This window comes from Ovis aries, chromosome 18, assembly GCF_016772045.2.
Source record: "Ovis aries strain OAR_USU_Benz2616 breed Rambouillet chromosome 18, ARS-UI_Ramb_v3.0, whole genome shotgun sequence".
Classification (NCBI taxonomy): Eukaryota; Metazoa; Chordata; class Mammalia; order Artiodactyla; family Bovidae; genus Ovis; species Ovis aries.
The window spans coordinates 30,037,638-30,057,306 of record NC_056071.1 but is presented as its reverse complement, the minus strand read 5'-3'; the positions used below and the strand labels follow the sequence as shown (position 1 = coordinate 30,057,306).

The window sequence follows — 19,669 nt, the reverse complement described above, 5'->3', positions numbered from 1 at the left end:
GACATTATGCCACATAATACAAAGTTAATTATTTGAACCAAAGATTAAAGAATTGCACATTTTTAGATTATCTGGATATTTTTTAAAAAGTGAGAGTGACAGCTTTGAACATTTGTTTGTGCATTTGTTGTACTTCCTAAAAATGTAATTATCTCTATTTAAAAAGAACCATAGGCTGTGTTCCTATCTTTTAAGTTGGCTGCATTCACAATTTAAAAATAGTTTCCCATGTGTACTGGAATTTGTTGGCAGAGTACAATATTTAAATTACATAGATAACTTACCCCCAAATAAATAATCTCTTGTTCTTGGAGAGGTTCTCACTAATGCAAGCTTTAAAAAACTGAGTCTGTCAGCTGCTACACCACTGACATTCTTTTAAAGTGGTCCATGCATCACATTATTTGAAGCTAAGCCTGAGCCTGAAGTGATCTTAAAGCTTTGTTTTATCATTTGGCATGAAGTTGATGTCCCCTGTGGTTTGCCAGTTGGTGCCTACATTTAACGGTGCTGGAACCTAGCACAGTGGTAATGCCCAGGTAGCTTAGGACCCTTCCTCCTAAGCTGCTGAGGCCTCCTGCCAGGGGGTCATGCAATGAGTGCTGGAGCCAGTCGAGGAGGGGCCGCTCATCTGACAAGGCCGGTGTCCAGTGTGTGTGGCATCTATTTCCAGTGCCCCTTTCCCAGTTTAGTGATGACCGTCTCTTCTGTTGTCCTCTCCCTTCCTGTTCTCATCAGTGTTGTTTGTCATGAGCCCTGGGAAAAGATTCAGGATGAAGACTGAAATTACAGTTTAAGTAGAAAAATATATTCCACTTATTTTGGCTTTAACACTTTCATTTGCTGAGTGCCAGCTGTCTCCTGGGAACCAGGCAAGGCACTGGGAATACTAGTGCATATTTAAAGGGTCAATGAAAGCCCCTGCCTGGGATGGTCTCAGAGAAGGTCACTAGTTTTAAGCTCAAAAGAGTAGCTATTTGCCAGACTAACAACAAGGGAGAACATTCCACGTAGAAGGAAGAGTATGCGCAAAGGCCTGAAGCTTGATAGAAAAATGAATGGTTAACTACAAGTACTTAATTAAAGGTAGCTAAAGTGCAGAGTGAAGGAGGCAGAGTTGGCAAAATGGGGCAGAGTGGAAAAGCAGGGCCAAATCATAAACGGTATGTATGTATCGCAATGAGTGTATCTTTTCTGACAGGAGATGGAGAGCCGCGTGATCAGGATTTCTTAAAGATCATTCTGGAAGCTACTTACAGGATGACTGGAGGCAGGGAGACTGACCAGGAGACCATGACATTCCTGTCTTACTGGGATAAGGAGCTAATTGTACTCATAAACACACTGTCTCTGTCTAAATGGGTCATTCTTAAGTGCCTTTAATCCCTGGCACCCTGAGATGATAGTCATTGTCAGGGTTTAAGCAGACATTTGTTGTGATTTTTCCCAAGTGTGTCTTCAAATGATGGTGCCTTCCAGTAGATCTCTATAGATGTAATTATTATTTTGAGTTTTTCACTGTATAATCATCTTTAAAATGTTGATGTTTAGAGATAATAGCTTTCTTATTTCTTTTCTATTGTTAAACCAATTGTCTAAGTTTTTAGAGCCCATATCAATTATTTTCCTTCCTGAGGAGTTTTAAACATCCTTTTTGCTTCTTTGAAGTAGTGTCAGTAAATTATTGCTTTTTAATCCATCTTTCATCATTTGCTTTTCAGAAAATGATATAAGGCCTTATTTTTCTGTCTGAAGACATTTTTAAGTGAAGAAGTATAAAGATAGAGTTTAGAGAGGAAAAGAAAGGAAGGAAAAAAGAAAGGAACGTAGGGATTGAGCATGATTTAGTCAAACATATTTGTCCAAAAGAACATTTTAGTCTATAGCAAGACAAGATTTAGAACACATTCTTCTTTTTTTTTTTTTTTTTTTTTTTCTGTTTAGAGAGCTGGCATGCCACAAAAATGTAGAGTATGTGATGTTATATCAAGCCTGCTGAAAGCTGAGCTTAGTGTCTGGTCCCAGAGGCTTGAGAAGAATGTACAGGATTAAAAGTTTAAAATAAAAACAGCTAAAATACCAAGCTTTTAAAACATTGACCCAAATGATTGGAATTCAGTTAGGAGAACTTGTTCTTCTCAGAAGAAAAAAAAAACTCAGGACACTTTCAGACTTGGGCAAGTGCCTTGACCTTGCATGGGCTGTAAAATGTTCACAGTTTCATTTGGAATGCAAATGTTTCTGATTCCCATGTGGAAATCTTAGCTCCCAGGAGATCATGTCCCACTGTTTGGAGAGAGAAGCCACTATTAATTATCTTAATTTCCTTGCTGCCTTGGCTGCCCATTTTCATTTTGGAATGATGACCAACTCTGTTGACACCGTCTTTCAGTCTGGCAGCTGTTTCCTGCACACCTGCTGCGTGTCTCACACTGCGCCAGAGGTTCCAAGGGAATGTAAAAAAAAAATACACACAATATAAAAAGCTAAAAATGCTATCATAAAGTGAAAAGTGGTAAGAGAACACAGAGGAAGAAGTGATAGCTCCCAACTTGGGGGTGGGGAGTAGAGAGGAGGGGTGGCTTCAGAAGAGATGGGGCTCCATTGGTGGCTCAGATGGGAGAGTCTGTCTGTACCATCGGAAGATCCCCTGGAGGAGGGCATGGCAACTCACTCCAGTGTTCTTGCCTGGAGAATCTCCATGAACAGAGAAGCCTGGTGGGCTACAGTCCATGGGGTCAGAAAGAGTCAGACACGACCGAGTGCCTAACACTTTCACTTTCACTTTAGGATGGAAGGACACCTTTACTAAGGCAGAGATATAAAAGTAAAAACAGGGAACCTATTAAAAGAATAGGAATTAAGTGATTCTTATGGGAGGTTTGATGAGAAATAGTGACAGATAAGACTGATAGCCTTGCCCAACTTCCTGAAGAGTTCGGACTTTATTCTGCAGGTGGTGGGAAGTGGCATGATCAGCCCTTTTGCACCTCCTCTGATAAGCGTGCAAGAGCTGCTGATGGTGTTAGACCTTGCCTCACCTGTCAGTTCTGAGGTCATTTAAAAGAAAAGGAAAAAGAAAGCACTTTTGGAATCCTTCATTCTTTCTGTTTTCATGACTGTTCTTATTTAGAAAAAAATGGAAAGAAAATGGCCATCCCATAAAGATTCTCACGGGAAGGAATGAGAATAGGTTCATGTTTCTAGGTTTTGTTTTTTGTTCGTTATTAATTCATTCCTTCCATTCCCCCCTCAGCCAGACTCTTTGCTTTGTCCTGGGCTATAAATGAGCCAAGTGTCTGCCCTCAATGATTACACCCATGGGGAATTCATATAGGGACACAAGTTAAGTATTCTAAGTGCTTAAGACAGAAATGTTCACATAATACATCTGAGGTCCCCAGGAAGGAGAGGTCAATTTTGCAGTTTTGAAGTGGAGTAAGAAACATTCCTCAGAGGCAGAACGTTTAAAGATGAGTGGAGAGAGAAACCATTCCTGGAAGAGGGTCAATAAGAGAACAGACACAGAGCATGAAGTAGCCAAGAGTGCTGGAGAAACCACAAGCAGTTTGGTACCTCCGATTTAGGACACACGGGAAAATGCTGTGAGAGAAACAGAACAACCAGGGCTGGGTCAGAAGAGGCTTTCTTTCTGTGCTGCAGCCACAAAACTGCATCCTCGGGACCAAGTCCAAATTCTCAAGGACAGAACTTTTGAAGTACAGGAGGAATGCCGTGATCAGATTTGGTGTTTGAATAAAGTCTCTAATGGTTTGTGTGGTGAAGGAAGAAAAACTGGAGACAGTGGTTTCAGAAGACTGCCACAGTAGTCAGGCCAGGAAGATAAGCTGCTGGTGCAGTTCACCGCTTCTAACCTCCTGCATCTTCTGAGTCAGCAAATGGAAAATGAAGATTTGTTACAAAGCCTATTTCTGTCATCTTGTAAATAAACTATAGTTCTGACTTCACACATTAGCTGAGGCAAAATAGGGCTGGGACAGCACCAGGAGGGAGGCCTCACCATCACAGGAAGAGTTCAATAAATGCCAAGCCCCTACATCCTTTGTGATGTTAAGAGCACAGATTAATGGGAAGATATGACTGAAAACTGAATTTATGATGATTTCTAAGACTGAATTGTTGATTTGCTTTAATATTTAGATACAATTTATATACCATAAAATTCACCCTTTTTGAGTGTACAGTTCAATGAGTTTTAGTTTATTAATAGAATTATACGACCACTTTTCAGGTACCCTATCTATCATATCTAATCCCTTAAATCTATCTCTCACTTCCACTGTATAATCATAGGGATTTGATTTAGGTCATACCTGAATGGTCTAGTTGTTTTCCCTACTTTCTTCTATTTCAGTCTGAATTTGGCAATAAGGAGTTCATAATCTGAGCCACAGTCAGCTCCTGGTCTTGTTTTTGTTGACTGTATAGAGCTTCTCCATCTTTGGCTGCAAAGAATATAATCAGTCTGATTTCGGTGTTGACCATCTGGTGATGTCCATGTGTAGAGTCTTCTCTTGTGTTGTTGAAAGAGGGTGTTTGCTATGACCAGTGCATTTTCCTGGCACAATTGCACTCATCTCACACGCTAGTAAAGTAATGCTCAAAATTCTGCAAGCCAGGCTTCAGCCATACGTGAACCATGAACTTCCTGATGTTCAAGCTGGTTTTAGAAAAGGCAGAGGAACCAGAGATCAAATTGCCAACATCCTCTGGATCATGGAAAAAGCAAGAGAGTTCCAGAAAACATCTATTTCTGCTTTATTGACTATGCCAAAGCCTTTGACTGTGTGGATCATAATAAACTGTGGAAAATTCTGAAAGAGATTGGAATACCAGAGCACCTGACCCGCTTCTTGAGAAACCTATATGCAGGTCAGGAAGCAACAGTTAGAACTGGACATGGAAAAACAGACTGGTTCCAAATAGGAAAAGGAGTACATCAAGGCTGTATACTGTCACTGTGCTTATTTAACTTATATGCAGAGGACATCATGAGAAACTCTGGGCTGGAAGAAGCACAAGCTGGAATCAAGATTGCCGGGAAAAATATCAATAACCTCAGATATGCAGATGACACCACCCTTATGACAGAAAGCAAAGAGGAACTAAAAAGCCTCTTGATGAAAGTGAAAGAGGAGAGTGAAAAAGGTGGCTTAAAGCTCAACATTCAGAAAACGAAGATCATGGCATCTGGTCCCATCACTTCATGGGAAATAGATGGGGAAACAGTGGAAACAGTGTCAGACTTTATTTTTCTGGGCTCCAAAACCACTGCAGATGGTGACTGCAGCCATGAAATTAAAAGACACTTACTCCTTGGAAGAAAAGTTATGACCAACCTAGAGAGCATATTCAAAGCAGAGACATTACTTTGCCGACTAAGGTCCGTCTAGTCAAGGCTATGGTTTTTCCTGTGGTCATGTATGGATGTGAGAGTTGGACTGTGAAGAAGGCTGAGCACCGAAGAATTGATGCTTTTGAACTGTGGTGTTGGAGAAGACTCTTGAGAGTCCCTTGGACTGCAAGGAAATCCAACCAGTCCATTCTGAAGGAGATCAGCCCTGGGATTTCTCTGGCGGGAATGATGCTGAAGCTGAAACTCCAGTACTTTGGTCACCTCATGAGAAGAGTTAACTCATTGGAAAAGACTCTGATGCTGGGAGGGATTGGGGGTGGGAGAAGAAGGGGACGACCGAGGATGAGATGGCTGGATGTCATCACTGACTCGATGGACATGAGTCTGAGTGAACTCCAGGATTTGGTGATGGACAGGGAGGCCTGGCATGCTGCGATTCATGGGGTCGCAAAGAGTCGGACACGACTGAGCGACTGAACTGAACTGACTGATACAACCAGTGCTGCTGCTGCTGCAGCTAAGTCGCTTCAGTCGTGTCTAACTCTGTGAGACCCCATAGACGGTAGCCCACCAGGCTCCCCCGTCCCTGGGATTCTCCAGGCAAGAACACTGGAGTGGATTGCCATTTCCTTGTCCAATGCATGAAAGTGAAAAGTGAAAGTGAAGTCACTCAGTCGTGTCTGACTCTTTGTGACCCCATGGACTGCAGCCTACCAGGCTCCTCCACCCATGGGATTTTCCAGGCAATCATACTGGAGTGGGGTGCCATTGCCTTCTCCATACAACCACTACCAGTATCCAATTCCAAAACATTTTCATCACCCCAAACACAATTGTTGCTATTTAGTCGCCAAGTGTTGTCTGACTCTTTTGCAACCCCGTGGACTGTACCCTGCCAGGTTCCTCTGTCCATTGGATTTCCCAGGCAAGAATGCTAGAGTACGTTACCCATACCCTTCTCCAGAGGATCTTCCCAACCCAGGGATTGAACCTGCCCCTCCTACTTTGGCAGGTGGATTCTTTACCATTGAGCCACCTGGGAAGCCTGCCCCAAACAGAAATCTATTAACAGTTGTTTCCATTCTCCCTTTCCCCTGGCTGTGGCAACCACTAATTTGCTTTCTATCTCTATGGATTTATGTGTTTCTAAATATTTCATATGATATATGGTCTTCTATTACTGGGTTCTCTCACTTAGCATAATGTTTCTAAGGTTCATACAGATTGTAGCACACATCAGGGCTTAATTTCTTTTATGGCTGAATAATATGAAGGACAAGCTGGAATCAAGATTGCCGGGAAAATATCAATAACCTCGCATATGCAGATGATACCGCCATTATGGCTGAAAGTGAAGAGGAACTGAAGAGCCTCTCGATAAAGTAAAAGAGGAGAGTGAAAAAGCTGACTTAAACCTCAGCATTCAAAAAATTAAGATCATGGCATCTGATCCCATCACTTCATGGCAAATAGCTTGGGAAACAATGGAAACAGTGAGAGACTATTCTGTTGGGCTCCAAAATCACTGCAGGTGGTGACTGCAGATATGAAATTAAAAGATGCTTGCTCCTTGGAAGAAAAACTATGACCAACACAGACAACATTTTAAAAAGCAGAGACATTACTTTGCCAACAAAGGTCCATCTAGGCAAAGCTGTGGTTTTCCAGTATGTATGTATGGATGTGAGAGTTGGACTGTAAAGAAGGCTGAGTGCTGAAGAATCGATGCTTTTGAACTGTGGTGTTGGAGAAGACTCTTGAGAGTCCCTTGGACTGCAAGGAGATCAAACTAGTCAATTCTTAAGGAAATCAGTCCTGACTGTTCATTGGAAGGACTGATGCTGAACCTGAAACTCCAATACTTTGTCCACTTGATGCAAAGAACTGACTCATTGGAAAAGACCCTGATGCTGGGAAAGATTGAAGGCAGGAGGAAAGGGGACGACAGAGGATGAGATGGTTGGATGGCATCACCGACTCAATGGACATGAGTTTGAGCAAGCTGTGGAAGTTGGTGATGGAAAGGGAAGCTTGGCATGCTGTAGTCCATGGGGACACAAAGAGTCGGACACGACTGAGTGACTGAACTGAACTGAATATTATGTTGTGTGGCTATGCTACATTTTGTTTATCCGTTCATCGGTTGATGCACATCTGAGTTGTTTCCACTTTAGGGCTTTTGTATGCAAATGTTGCCATGAACATTTGAATACATGTTCTGTGTGGACATATGTTTTCATTTCTCTCAGATATATCCCTAGGATTAGAAATGCTGGATCATGTGTAACTGTTTTACTTTCTGAATAACTAACAAACCGTTTTCATGGTTGCACCATTTAGATTCCCGCTAGCAATGTATGAAGGTTTGAATTTCTCCATATCTTTACTGATACTTGTCCATCTATTTTATTAAAGCTAGCTTAGTGGATATAAAGTGATGTCTTGTGGTTTTGGTTTGCATTTACCTAGTGAGAAATGCTGAGCATCTTTATACATGCCTTTTGGCTATTTGTATATCTTCTTTGGAGTAATGTCTATGCAGATGCTTTGCCTGCTTTTTTTAAAGAATATTTATTTAGTTGGCTGCTTTCAGTCTTAGTTGCATCATGTGGGATTGTCTGTTGCAATGCATGGGCTTAGTTGCTCCGTGGCATGTGGGATCTTGGTTCCCCAACCAGGGATTGAACTCACATCCCTTTCATTGCAAGGCAGATTCTCAACCACTGGCCCACCAGGGTCAAAGTCCCACTTTGACCACTTTTAATGGATTCTCTATCCTTTTCATTGTTAGGGTTATTGATAAATTCTGGATACAAGTCTCTTATTGGATATATGATTAGCTCGTGTTCTCTCCTATTCTAAGGGTTATGTTTTCACTTTTTTAAAATTGACCTTTGAAGCACAAAAGTTTTTCATTTTTATGAATTCCAATTTATTGATTTTTGGTTACTTGTGCTGTAGGTATTTTATTTAAGAAATAATTGCCTAGTCTAAAAACTTTACTCCTATGTTTTCTTCTAGGAGTTTGATAGATTTAGTTTTTAACATTTAGATCTTTCATATATTTTGAGTTAATTTTGTGTATACTATAATGTAAGGGTTCAACTTCATTCTTTTGCATGTGGATACCAAGTTGTCCCAGCACCATTTATTGAAAAGTCTCTCTTTCCCTATTGAATTGTCTTGATATCCTTGTTGAAAACCAGTTAACTGTAAATGTAAGAGTTTATTTCTGGACTCTCAATTCTATTCCATCCACCTGTATTTCTATTCTTATGCTGGCCCCATAGTTTTTGGTTGTTGTAGTTGTGAAGTACATTTTGAAGTTGGGAAATGTAGGTTCTTTGTTCTGTTTTTCAAGATTTGAGTGGGGAGAGGGCCTCCTCTAGATCTTATGTGATTCCATATGAATTTTAGGATTGTTCTGTCAATTTCTGCCAGAAAGCTAGCTGGGGTTTTGATGTGGATGACATTAAATTTTCAGAGGAAAACTTTGAGGAATATTTCCATCTTAACATATGTTCTGATCCATGAACATAAATTTCTTTTTATTTATTTAGATCATTTATGTCTTTCATCAAAGTTTTTAGTGCCCAAGTAATTTTAGTGTACAAGTCTTACACTTACTTTGCTAAATATTTTTCTAAATATTTTTTAATGATATTATAAATGCAGTTGTTTTCTTCATTTAACTTTGGGATTATTCATTGCTAGTGTATGGAAATACAATTGAGTTTTTATATTGATCATAAGTCCTACAATCTTTCTGAACTGGTATATTAGTTCTCATTTTTCTGTGGACTCTTTAGGCTTTCCTGTGTACAAGATTATGTCATCTGTGAATAGAGATAGTTTTATTTCTTTTCCAATCTGGATGTTTTTATTTCTTTTTTTTTTTTTTTTTTTCGTAATTTCCCTGTCTAGGTTCTCCAGTACAATGTAGAATAGAAGAAACAAGAATGGGGATCTTTGTTTTGTTTCTGATCTTAGTCGGGGAAAACCTAGGCTTTTACCATTAAGTACGATTTAGCTCTTGGTTTTTCATAGGCGCCTTGTATCAGAACGAGGATGAGCCCTTCTTTTTCCAGCCTTTTCAATGTTTTTATCTTGATAAATATTGGATTTTATGAAATTCTTCTTCTCCCATTGAGCTGACCATGTAAGGCTTTTTCCTCCTCTCTTTATTTTATTTACATTATATATGACATGGATTGGTTTTTAGATATTAAACCAACCTTGCATTTCTGGGATAAATCCAAATTTGTTGTGGTGTCTTATCCTTTTTATATGTTGCTTGATTGAGTTTGCTAGTATTTTGTGAGGATTTCTGCATCTAGTAATAAGGGATATTAGTGTATTGGTTTCTTTCTCTTATTTTGTTATATAGGTAATATTGGCCTATCATAGATTTCAAGTTGGTAAGTATTCCTTCCACTTCTATTTACTGGAAAAGTTAATGAAAGATTAGTTTTAATACTTCGTTAAACATTTGGTAGAATTCATCAGTGAAGCTGATATGGTCCTAGACTTTTCTTTGTGGGAATTTCATAAATTTCTAATTCAATATCTTCACTTGATATAGGTACCTATACAGTTTTGCCTGTTTTTCTCTTTTAGCCCTAAATATTTATTCCTTTAGTCATTCAAGAAATATTTATTAAACATCTATTATAATTAGGCCCTGTTTCTTAACATAGAGGGTACAACAATGAGTAAAACAAATGTCCTGGCCCTCTTAGAGCTTTGCATTCTCATATTCCTTCTCTCTCTCTGTCTTATGCTGTCTATATATACATATTTTTTTATATGTAATGTAGCTCTGTTCTTTGTAAAAGAATATTGCTACATGCTATTTGTGGGGAAAGAGGGTTCTTAGGTTTGCTTATATATTGTCATAGTTTATATAAACTCTTTAAGTGTTCTTGAAGTGGATTGCATGCATGGGAAATGGAGTATAGTGTTATTATAATCACAGTTTATATTGGTGCTTCCCCTTGGCATTGCTACAAGGACATGATATTTAATAAAAACAAACCACCATCCTTATTCATTATCATCCTCAAGACCTTCCAATGCCTTCTGCTCAGTCTGATCAGTAGTAACAGCATAGTTTCCTAGGCCTGATATAATAAAGTACCACAAACTGGGGGCTTAAAACAAGAGAAATTTATTCTCCTGTAGTTCTGGCAGCTTGGAGCTGAAATTAAGATGTTTACCAAGGCCGTGTTCCCTCTGAGATTCTGGGTAGACTCCTCCCTTATTTCTTCTTAGCATCTGGTGGTGGCCATCAATCCTTAGCATCCCTGGCTTGCAACTGCATTACTCCAAGCAATGCCTCTGTGACGGCATGGTGTTCTCCCTGTGTCTTCATGTGACATTTTCCCCTTCTTATAAGGACACCAGCCGTATTGGATTGAGGCCTACCTTAATGACTTCATTAAGATGTCATTGGATGCTTGATTAGCTTAACTTGATTACCTCTACAAAGACTATTTTTGAATAAGGTCATATTTAGAAGTACCATAAGTATATTTTAGGGGAGAGGATGTAATTCCACCCATAATAGAGCATTATGCTTTAACTCTGAAATATTGAATGACTATTTCATTTTAATAACATTACTAATTTTAATAACTTTTATTAAAATTTCATGGTATATTTCTAAGTCTTTAAAAAAAATAATGCCCCATCCTTATTATAAGGCCTGAAGGTATCACTGATTCATATGATACATGTTTTATCTTCTAAGCATAAATTCTGGAAAGGAAACAAAGGTGATTGGTTCTGTAACTGGAGCTTGTTGTCAGAGAAGTTCAAATGTAGCATCTCTCAAATCACAGTTTATATTCCCCCCCAAATAAAACAGAATCATGTAAGAGTGTGTGGGTGATGTTTGAAACAGCAGTTGCCTGCTCATACACATGGTTTCCCTTACCACAATCTCAGAGATCTTTATACATAGACCAGTTTCAGTGGTGCCAGAAGCCATCTCTGTAGGGAAATGAAATAGCATGGTTTATGAAACTGTGTTTGTTTGTGTTGGATGGAGATACAATACAATATAACTTTGGAACAAAGTTAAAAGAATAGAATAGTATTGTCTGAGCACCAATCTAGCAGTCTCATTTGCTAATCCCGCTTGTTTTTAGTAATGCTCCCAAGTATTGCTTTTTAACCTGCAAATGTTATCATCTCTCTTCTGTCACAGTACAGTTCTTTGAGTGTCTGTCACTCCTTAGTACTCTGGTGTGGTAAATACAGCACTCTTGGGGCCAGGAGTGGAGAATCTGGGTTCCTTCTTGAAAACAAAACCCATCGCCCTGTTCTATGGCAAGGAAATACTGAGACATTGTTCACATTTGTTGCTCCCATTAGGTCTTGAATTCTGCCTTTAAATTTAGCTATTTGTTCTTTGTTTTCTTTTACCGTTTTTGAATTAAGGTGTTGACTTCTTAAATTCTTACTACTACATTTATTTCTATTTATGTTTCAATTATGTAACCAGAACAAAAATTTTATTTAATTATTCTTTTTTTCTTCTTGCTTTATTTTAAAACAATCCAGGACAATCTAGAGCAGCCATGATACCTCCCAAGCATCCACGGCAGCCTAAGGGAGCTTTGGATGATGGCATCGCCTTTGGCGGGAAAACAGACCAAGACGCACCTAACGCTTTGCAACCAACACCACCTCCACTGCCAAAGAAAATGATCATAAGAGCCAATACGGAGCCACTCTCCAAAGACCTCCAAAAGTCCCTGGAAACTACCCTTTGTGTCATGGCTAATCCCACCTACGATATCGACCCCAGCTGGGATGCCAGCAGTGCTGGCTCCTCGGTCAGCTATGAACTCAAGGGACTGGATGCTGAGTCTTATGACTCCTTGGAGAGACCTTTGCACAAGGAGAGACGTGTGCCCTCAGCAGCAAACAGTATCTCCAGCCTAACCACTCTCAGTATTAAGGATAGGTTTTCCAACAGCACAGAGTCCCTGTCCAGCCGGCGGGGTCCCTCTGGTAGACAGGGCCGGAGTATCCAGAAGCCACAGAGACAAGCACTTTATCGAGGACTTGAGAATCGTGAAGAAGTGGTGGGTAAAATCCGAAGCCTTCATACAGATGCCTTGAAGAAACTGGCTGTTAAATGTGAAGACCTCTTCATGGCTGGGCAGAAAGACCAACTCCGTTTTGGGGTAGACAGCTGGTCAGACTTCAGGCTGACCAGTGACAAGCCATGCTGTGAAGCTGGTGATGCAGTTTACTATACAGCTTCATACGCAAAAGATCCACTTAATAACTATGCAGTCAAGGTAAGAAAATATTGTAAATCTGATTCTAATCCTCTCCAACACGCTGTTATTGAGATGGGTGTGTGTTTTTTCCCCTTTTCTTCATTCAGCAAAAACTTATTAAGTATCTGCCTTACACCAGATGTTGTAATAGAAGAGGCCTTAACTTATTATCTAGAGGAGAAAATAGATTTATGGGGACAGACTTACAACACAGTATACTGAATGCTAAGGTAGAAGTTAACAGAATTCTGTGGGAGTTTAGAAGGACCTTAACCCAGACTCTTGATGCTAAAAAATTCTTCTTAAAGTAGATAATACTTGAGTGGGATTGTTTGCAAAGACTTCCTGTAAAATGAGGTCTATTATGTGCCTTTCACCCTCTATGTTTCTGTCTTTATTCCCTAGCAAATAAGAGACCCTTGTCTATCTCTGCTTTCTAACTCCTCTGCTTCTGAGAGAAATGTTTTTATAGAGGAAGGTAATCAATATTTGTTGATGTACAAGGAACTTTTTCATGTTACATAATTTAATCTTCACATCAAGTTCATGGGGTTAAGATCTATGTATCCATTTGACAGGTGAGAATAAAGCTTAGGGTCACACAGCTAGCAATTAGTAAAGCTAGGATTTAAACAGGTCTCTCTGGCCCCATAGCCTACGCTTTTTCTGTTATGTCATATCAATTTCTTAAATGTGTATCACCCGTTCCAGACAGCTCGCTTATTTAAGAAGGCTAAAACTCTCAGCATCAAGAATTCTTGAGCAGTTGCATTCACTGTAACAGTAAACCATAGGCTTCATCAGTATAATAACTGAAGCATGGACTTTGAAATCCCAAAGATCTAGATCAAATCCTAACTCTTCCACTTAGCTCTGTCACAAATTACTCCTCTGAGTGTCAGTTTCCTCAGCTTTAGAAAGGAATAATAATCATACCCATCTTATGGGGCCGTTTGGCTGCAAGAAAACAAAATACCTAGTGATTGGTATTCACTTCTTTCACTATCCCTTAGCTTCTTCCCTATATTGCTAGTGAAAGTGAAGTCGCTCAGTCGTGTTCGACTCTTTGTGACTCCATGTACTGTAGCCTGTTAGGCTCCTCCATCCATGGGATTTTCCAGGCAAGAGTTGCTGGAGTGGATTGCCATTTCCTTCTCCAGGGGATCTTCCTGACCTAGGAATCGAACCCAGGTCTCCCGAGTTGCAGGCAGACACTTTACCGTCTGAGCCCCCAGGACAGCAACAATCTTTTGAGCCTCAATTTCCTCCTCTTTCAGATGTTTACAACAATGATGACCAATCTACTTTGTGGGATTGAGATTAGGATCAAGTGAGATAATGCATGTGAAAGAGTTTCTAAAAGCATAAATCTCTATGTAAATGTAACGTTGGTTCACCCTTTGCATAGTCCCTTTTTCCAGATTCTATTCACTGGTTCAAAACTAATTAACATACCTAAATGACTTGTACATGTTAATTTGGCTAGATAGACCAGATGGCATCTTAGTAAATTAATGGAGAAGGTAAATGATTGGCCTTACCCGTCTTTCAAGACAGAACATATATTTGGACCAGACCTTCAGCTGACTGCTCTCTGCATTTGCAGCACCTAAGCCACTTCACTCTCTGGTGGTACTCAGAGTGACCTTGTGCCCAGCCCACACTTCTTAAACTGAGGGATAAACTGCAGAGAGAGAATCTAAATTCAAGTTAATACATTACTGTTGAGTCAAAAAAGGCATGTTGAGATTCTGTGTAGTGTTCAAGAGCCGTTACACTAGTTGGAGTTATGGGACCTCATCTGTCTCGGGCCTGTATTACTACAGGATCGCCAGTGCAGGATGAATGCCTATTTCAGAAAGGAACATTGAACTATCTGTTCTTTCAAAACAGCTGAGAAGTAGGGCTTGACTAACTTTATGTATTATTGCTGTGCAATCTTGTCTCTTTCCCAAATCAATGGCCTGCTATTGATTTCTTTGCTTGTAATGATGCAAAAGCAATCTCCAAAGAACAGGTGGCAAGTGGTTATATACTGAGAGTTGTTGGCAGGTTTGGGAAAAGATGTTTTACACTAAATGGTGAATATAAATGTCTATTTGAAGACCCTCTAGGCATTTCTAGAAGTACCCAGTTGATAGTACAACCTTAAAGGAATAAGCTACTAGGATACTGTGAGCCCTACCTTTGCAGAAATAAACAAAAAAGATTAGCGGTTGGCTCATCAGCTTTTTACTGTTTGTCTTCTTAAAATTATCCCTTTCCATACTAATGAAATTAGAGTGACCAGGCAGGTATAACTCTCTCTCTCTTTTTTAATTGATGTATAGTTGATTTACAATGTGTTAATTCCTGCTATACAGCAAGATGACTCAGTTATACGTATGTATACATTTTTTAATATTGTTTTCTGCTGTGGTTTATCCCAGGATTTTGAATATAGTTCCCTGCGCTATATAGTAGGACCTTGTTGTCCATCCATTCCATATGTAATACTTTGCATCTGCTAACCCCAAACTCCCAGTCTGTCCCTCCCCCACTCCACCCCTATACACCACCCCCCACAACTGCAAGTCTGTTCTCTATGTCTGTTAAAGAGACTAAAAGGTCTTTTTAAATGTTACAAAAGGAAGTTGGTGCTGGAATTTAATAATTTGAAAGTCAAAGGATACTGCTCCTTAAATACCACTGCTCCTTAAATACCAAGTCCACTGTGGTGACAGAGTATTAAGATCTTAACTTTGGGTGTTATCTTAGTTTGCTCAGGCTGCCATAACAAAATATTAAGAATGGATGACTTAACCAACATAAATTTATTTTCTCACAGTTGTGAATGCCGGAAAGTCCAAGATCAAGATTCCAGCTGATTTAGTTTCTAGTGAGGGCTCTCTTTCTGCCTTGCAGATGGCTGCCTTCTTTCCAACTCCTCACATGGCTCAGGGGATTGGAGCTCTTTAGTGTCCCTTCTTGTGTGTGCTAAGTCGCATCAGTCATGTCCAACTCTGACCCTGTGGACTGTAGCCCACCAGGCTCCTTTGTCCATGGGACTCTCCTGCTGTGTCCTCCTCCAAGGGATCTTCCTGACCAGGGATCGAACCCACATCTCTTATGTCTCCTGCATTGGTAGACAGGTTCTTTACCACTAGGGCCACCCGTGTCTCTTCTTGTAAGGACACTAATCCATATCAAGGCCCCACCCTTTTACTCTCAGTTAACCCTAATTACCTCTTTACAGGTTCTATCTCCAAATACAGTTAACACTGGAGGTTAACACATCAACATATGAATTTGAAGGTTCTTGATTCAGTCTATAGCATTCTGCCCCTGACCCCCCAAAAAATTCATGTTCTTATCACATGCAAAATATGTTCAATCCATCCTAACAGCCCCGTAGGTAACTCATTCTAGCATCAACTCTAAAGTCCAAAGTCTCATCTAAATATCATAGAAATTAGGTACGTGTAAAACTCAAGGTCTGATAAATCCTGAGGCAAATTGCCTCCCCAACTATAAACCTATGAAACTAGTCAAGTTATATGCTCCCAGAATACAGTGGTGGGCAAACATGGGATAGACTGTCCCATTCTAAAAGGGAGAAATCAGAAGGAAGGAGGGGATGATGGGTTCCAGCAAGTCTAAAATCTTGCAAGACAAATTCCATTAGATATTAAGGCTCCAGAACAATCCTGTTGGACTCAGTACTCTGTCTTTCAGGCCCACTGAGGTGACAGAATCACCCGTGTCTCTGCTGGGGACCCTGATCCTTTGGGTCTTTGTAAGGACCCACCCACATGACTGCCAGGGAAGCCTACCCGTGAGGCACTGGGCAGGTTCGTCCTGGCCTTCCCAATCTGGAGAGGCAGCCCGGCCCTTCAAAACCAAGCAGGAACCAGCCTTGCTTCTGGGCCTGCGGTGGGAGTAGCAGCCCTGTGGTGATCCCTGCAACACCTTTTCAGGGTCATTCTTCCATCTCCTTAAAGAACAGTGCATGCTCATAGCTAAGTAGCTCTATGATCCATTCCTGGAGAATCCATTAGCCTTCCTTCATTCCACCCAGCTTTCTCTGTCCCTTTAGTTCAAACTGACAGTACTTTGCCGGTGTAACCCCATCTCTATTTCTGGCTTCTGCTGAGATGGCTGATTAAGTCCACGAGTCACAGTCTGTCTCCTTATCACGTGGCTGTTCTGCGACACCCTTAATATTCTCTTTAGAACAAGTTTTCTCATTTTTTGTGGTGTTGGTAGGCTGTGAGTTTTCTAAATCTTCAAGTTCTGGTTCCTTGTTGCCTAACAGTTCCTGCCTCAACTCTTTCTCCCTCTGCGCTTCACTGTAAGCAGTCAAAGGACAGCAGGTTGTTCCTTTAATACTTTGTCTCTCAGCTAAATACTCAGTTCCATTGCTCACAAGTTCTGCCTTAACAAAATGCTGGAACAGAGTTTAGCCAAGTTCTTTGCCATTTTTTAAGAAATCTCACCTTTCTTCCTAGTTTCTAATAAATGTTCCTCATTTCTGAGACCTCACCAGAATCGCCCTTAATGTCCATATTTCTAGCAACAGTCTGTTCATACATTTCTAGTCTTTTTCTATCATGGCTTTTAAAACTCTTTCAGCTTCTACCCAATTCCAAAGCCACTTCTTTCTGTGTTTTGGGGTACTGTTTACAGCAGTACCCTACTTCTCAGCAACAAAGTCTTAGTCTGCTCAGGCCACCATAATAAAATACCATAGACTGGATGTATTTTCTCCTAGGTTGGGAGATTGGAAAGGAAGACTCTCTTCCTGGCGTGTTGCTGGGTCCTATGTCTGCACTTGGGAGGATGGGGGAGAGAGTGTCACATTGGCTGTTGGGGCTTTAACATGTGAGTCTTAAGAAGACACAGTTCAGTTCATGGCTTTATTCTGTTTTTCATTCAGTGTGACTATCTTTATGATTTTCCTTGGTCTTAAACTAAAAGACATCACAACATCGAATAAAGGAAAACAGTCAGCTAATGTGAGTCCAGATTCTCTATCCGTCATTGTGTATACCCAAGCAAGTCATATAACCTTTCTTGATTTTCACTGCCCTGCCTACCTCATGAGATTGTTATAGGTATATGTGTTTATGTAATGACACTGTTTTTGTAAATTATGACGTTATATAAAATATAATATAATAATGCATTAGTGTTAACAATAATGGAAAATTATTTCTCAACATTCTTTTGGTCATTCACTATTACTCTTCATTAATATTAGGCACTACAACTACTACTAAGTCGCTTCAGTCGTGTCCGACTCTGTGTGACCCCATAGCTGGCAGCCCACCAGGCTCCGCCGTCCCTGGGATTCTCCAGGCAAGAACACTGGAGTGGGTTGCCATTTCCTTCTCCAATGCATGAAAGTGAAAAGTCAAAGTGAAGTCGCTCAGTCATCTCCGACTCTTAGCAATCCCATGGACTGTTGCCCACCAGGCTTCTCCATCCATGGGATTTTCCAGGCAAGAGTACTGGAGTGGGGTACCATTGCCTTCTCCTAGCCTGAGCATATTTTAATAGGCTCTGCACTTAGATATTTTCTTTCTCATTCCTTCAAAGTCATAAACATCTTTCCTTAAAATTATGAGAGAAAGCTACTAAGTGTAACAATCCTTCAGAATTTTAGTATTGCCAAAAATTGGAAACAAACCAAGTGCCTGATATTAAGGAAACAATGTAATAAATTATGGTATATTAGCCCAATGAAATGTTTTCAGCTATTAAAAATGTTATTATAAAGATTATCTAAAATCATGGAAAACATTTTTTACATTAAGTGTCACATTAAAATAGCAGAATACCAAATACTGTAACCATAACTTAAAAAAGAATTGACCTACAAAATGGTAATATACAAATGATTCCTGTGTTAGAGTAGTAATGATTATGGACAGTTTTTATTTTATTTAAAAAATGATGTCGTAATGTCTTTTCAGTGAAAAAACTAAGGAATTGAAGATTATGGATTATTTGATAGTGAGCTTCTTGAAGTCACAGGTGTCCTTACTTATTATCTCTGTAGTCTCATCCTCTGAACACAAATTATAACTAACTCCTGCTTCATGCTACCCAACTTTGCACTCATTAGTTCCTCTCTTTGGACTGCTCTTCTGGGAAGAGCATTGTCTGTACAGGTAACCTATTTCAGAATCACCTGTGGGATCCTCATTAAAAATGTGCTTACTTTGATCCCATCTCACACCTACAGAATCAGCATTTCTAGAAGTGAGGCCTGGGCAGCTACACTGTTAGCAAGCACCTTCAGGTGGTCCCTCCACAAAATTTCAGGACTGTTGTTACAGCGGTTAAGAATTTAGATTGTTGTCAGAAAGACTTGTGTTTAAATTTGTACTTTGGCTATTTTATGAGCTGTGTTACCTTGGCCCAGTTACTCGCCTTTTCTAAGCCCATTGTCTTTATTTGTAAAATGGAGAAAATACTGCATTCTCCCTAAAGTCGTTGTGAAAAATCACAAGAGTCAGTTGTACCTGGAGATGTATATAGTACTCAGAGCATCATTTGACACAAAGTAAGCTTTCAGTAAATGGTAGCTACTCATTCCACCACTCCCTTCTCATGTACCTAGAAAACTCCCCATTCAATCATGTCCTGCTCTTTGCCACCCCATTGACTGTAACTCACCAGGCTCCTCTGTCCATGGAATTCTCCAGGCGAGAATACTGGAGTGGGTAGCCATTCCTTTCCCCAGGGGATCTTCCCAAGCCAGGGATCAAACCTGCATCTCCTACATTGCAGACAGACTCTTTACCATCTGAGCCACTGGGGAAGCCCAGAAAACTCCTATGTTTTCTTAAAGAATCCAGCTCTGTGAGTTTTTTTCTCTGATCTTCTGAGAATATGTTGATGGCTCCTCTCTGCATAGCCACTCTATACACAGTGGATTTCTCTACCACTGTTCTATCATGCTACAGTTCTACAGTACTGTGCTGTGCTATGCTAAGTCACTTCAGGCATGTCTCTT

The 19,669-nt window shown here is 40.1% G+C and overlaps 1 protein-coding gene across 5 annotated transcripts in view; it reads left to right on the top strand.

The window, feature by feature from the left end:
* Positions 1 to 19,669, top strand: part of PEAK1 (pseudopodium enriched atypical kinase 1) — a 328,690-nt gene that overhangs the window by 288,981 nt on the left and 20,040 nt on the right. For all 5 annotated transcript variants that reach the window (XM_042235200.1, XM_042235201.1, XM_027957162.2 and 2 more), the window contains one exon: positions 11,942 to 12,687. In XM_042235200.1, the coding sequence (XP_042091134.1) occupies positions 11,942 to 12,687 (746 nt within the window). The remainder of the gene's footprint in view (positions 1 to 11,941; positions 12,688 to 19,669) is intronic.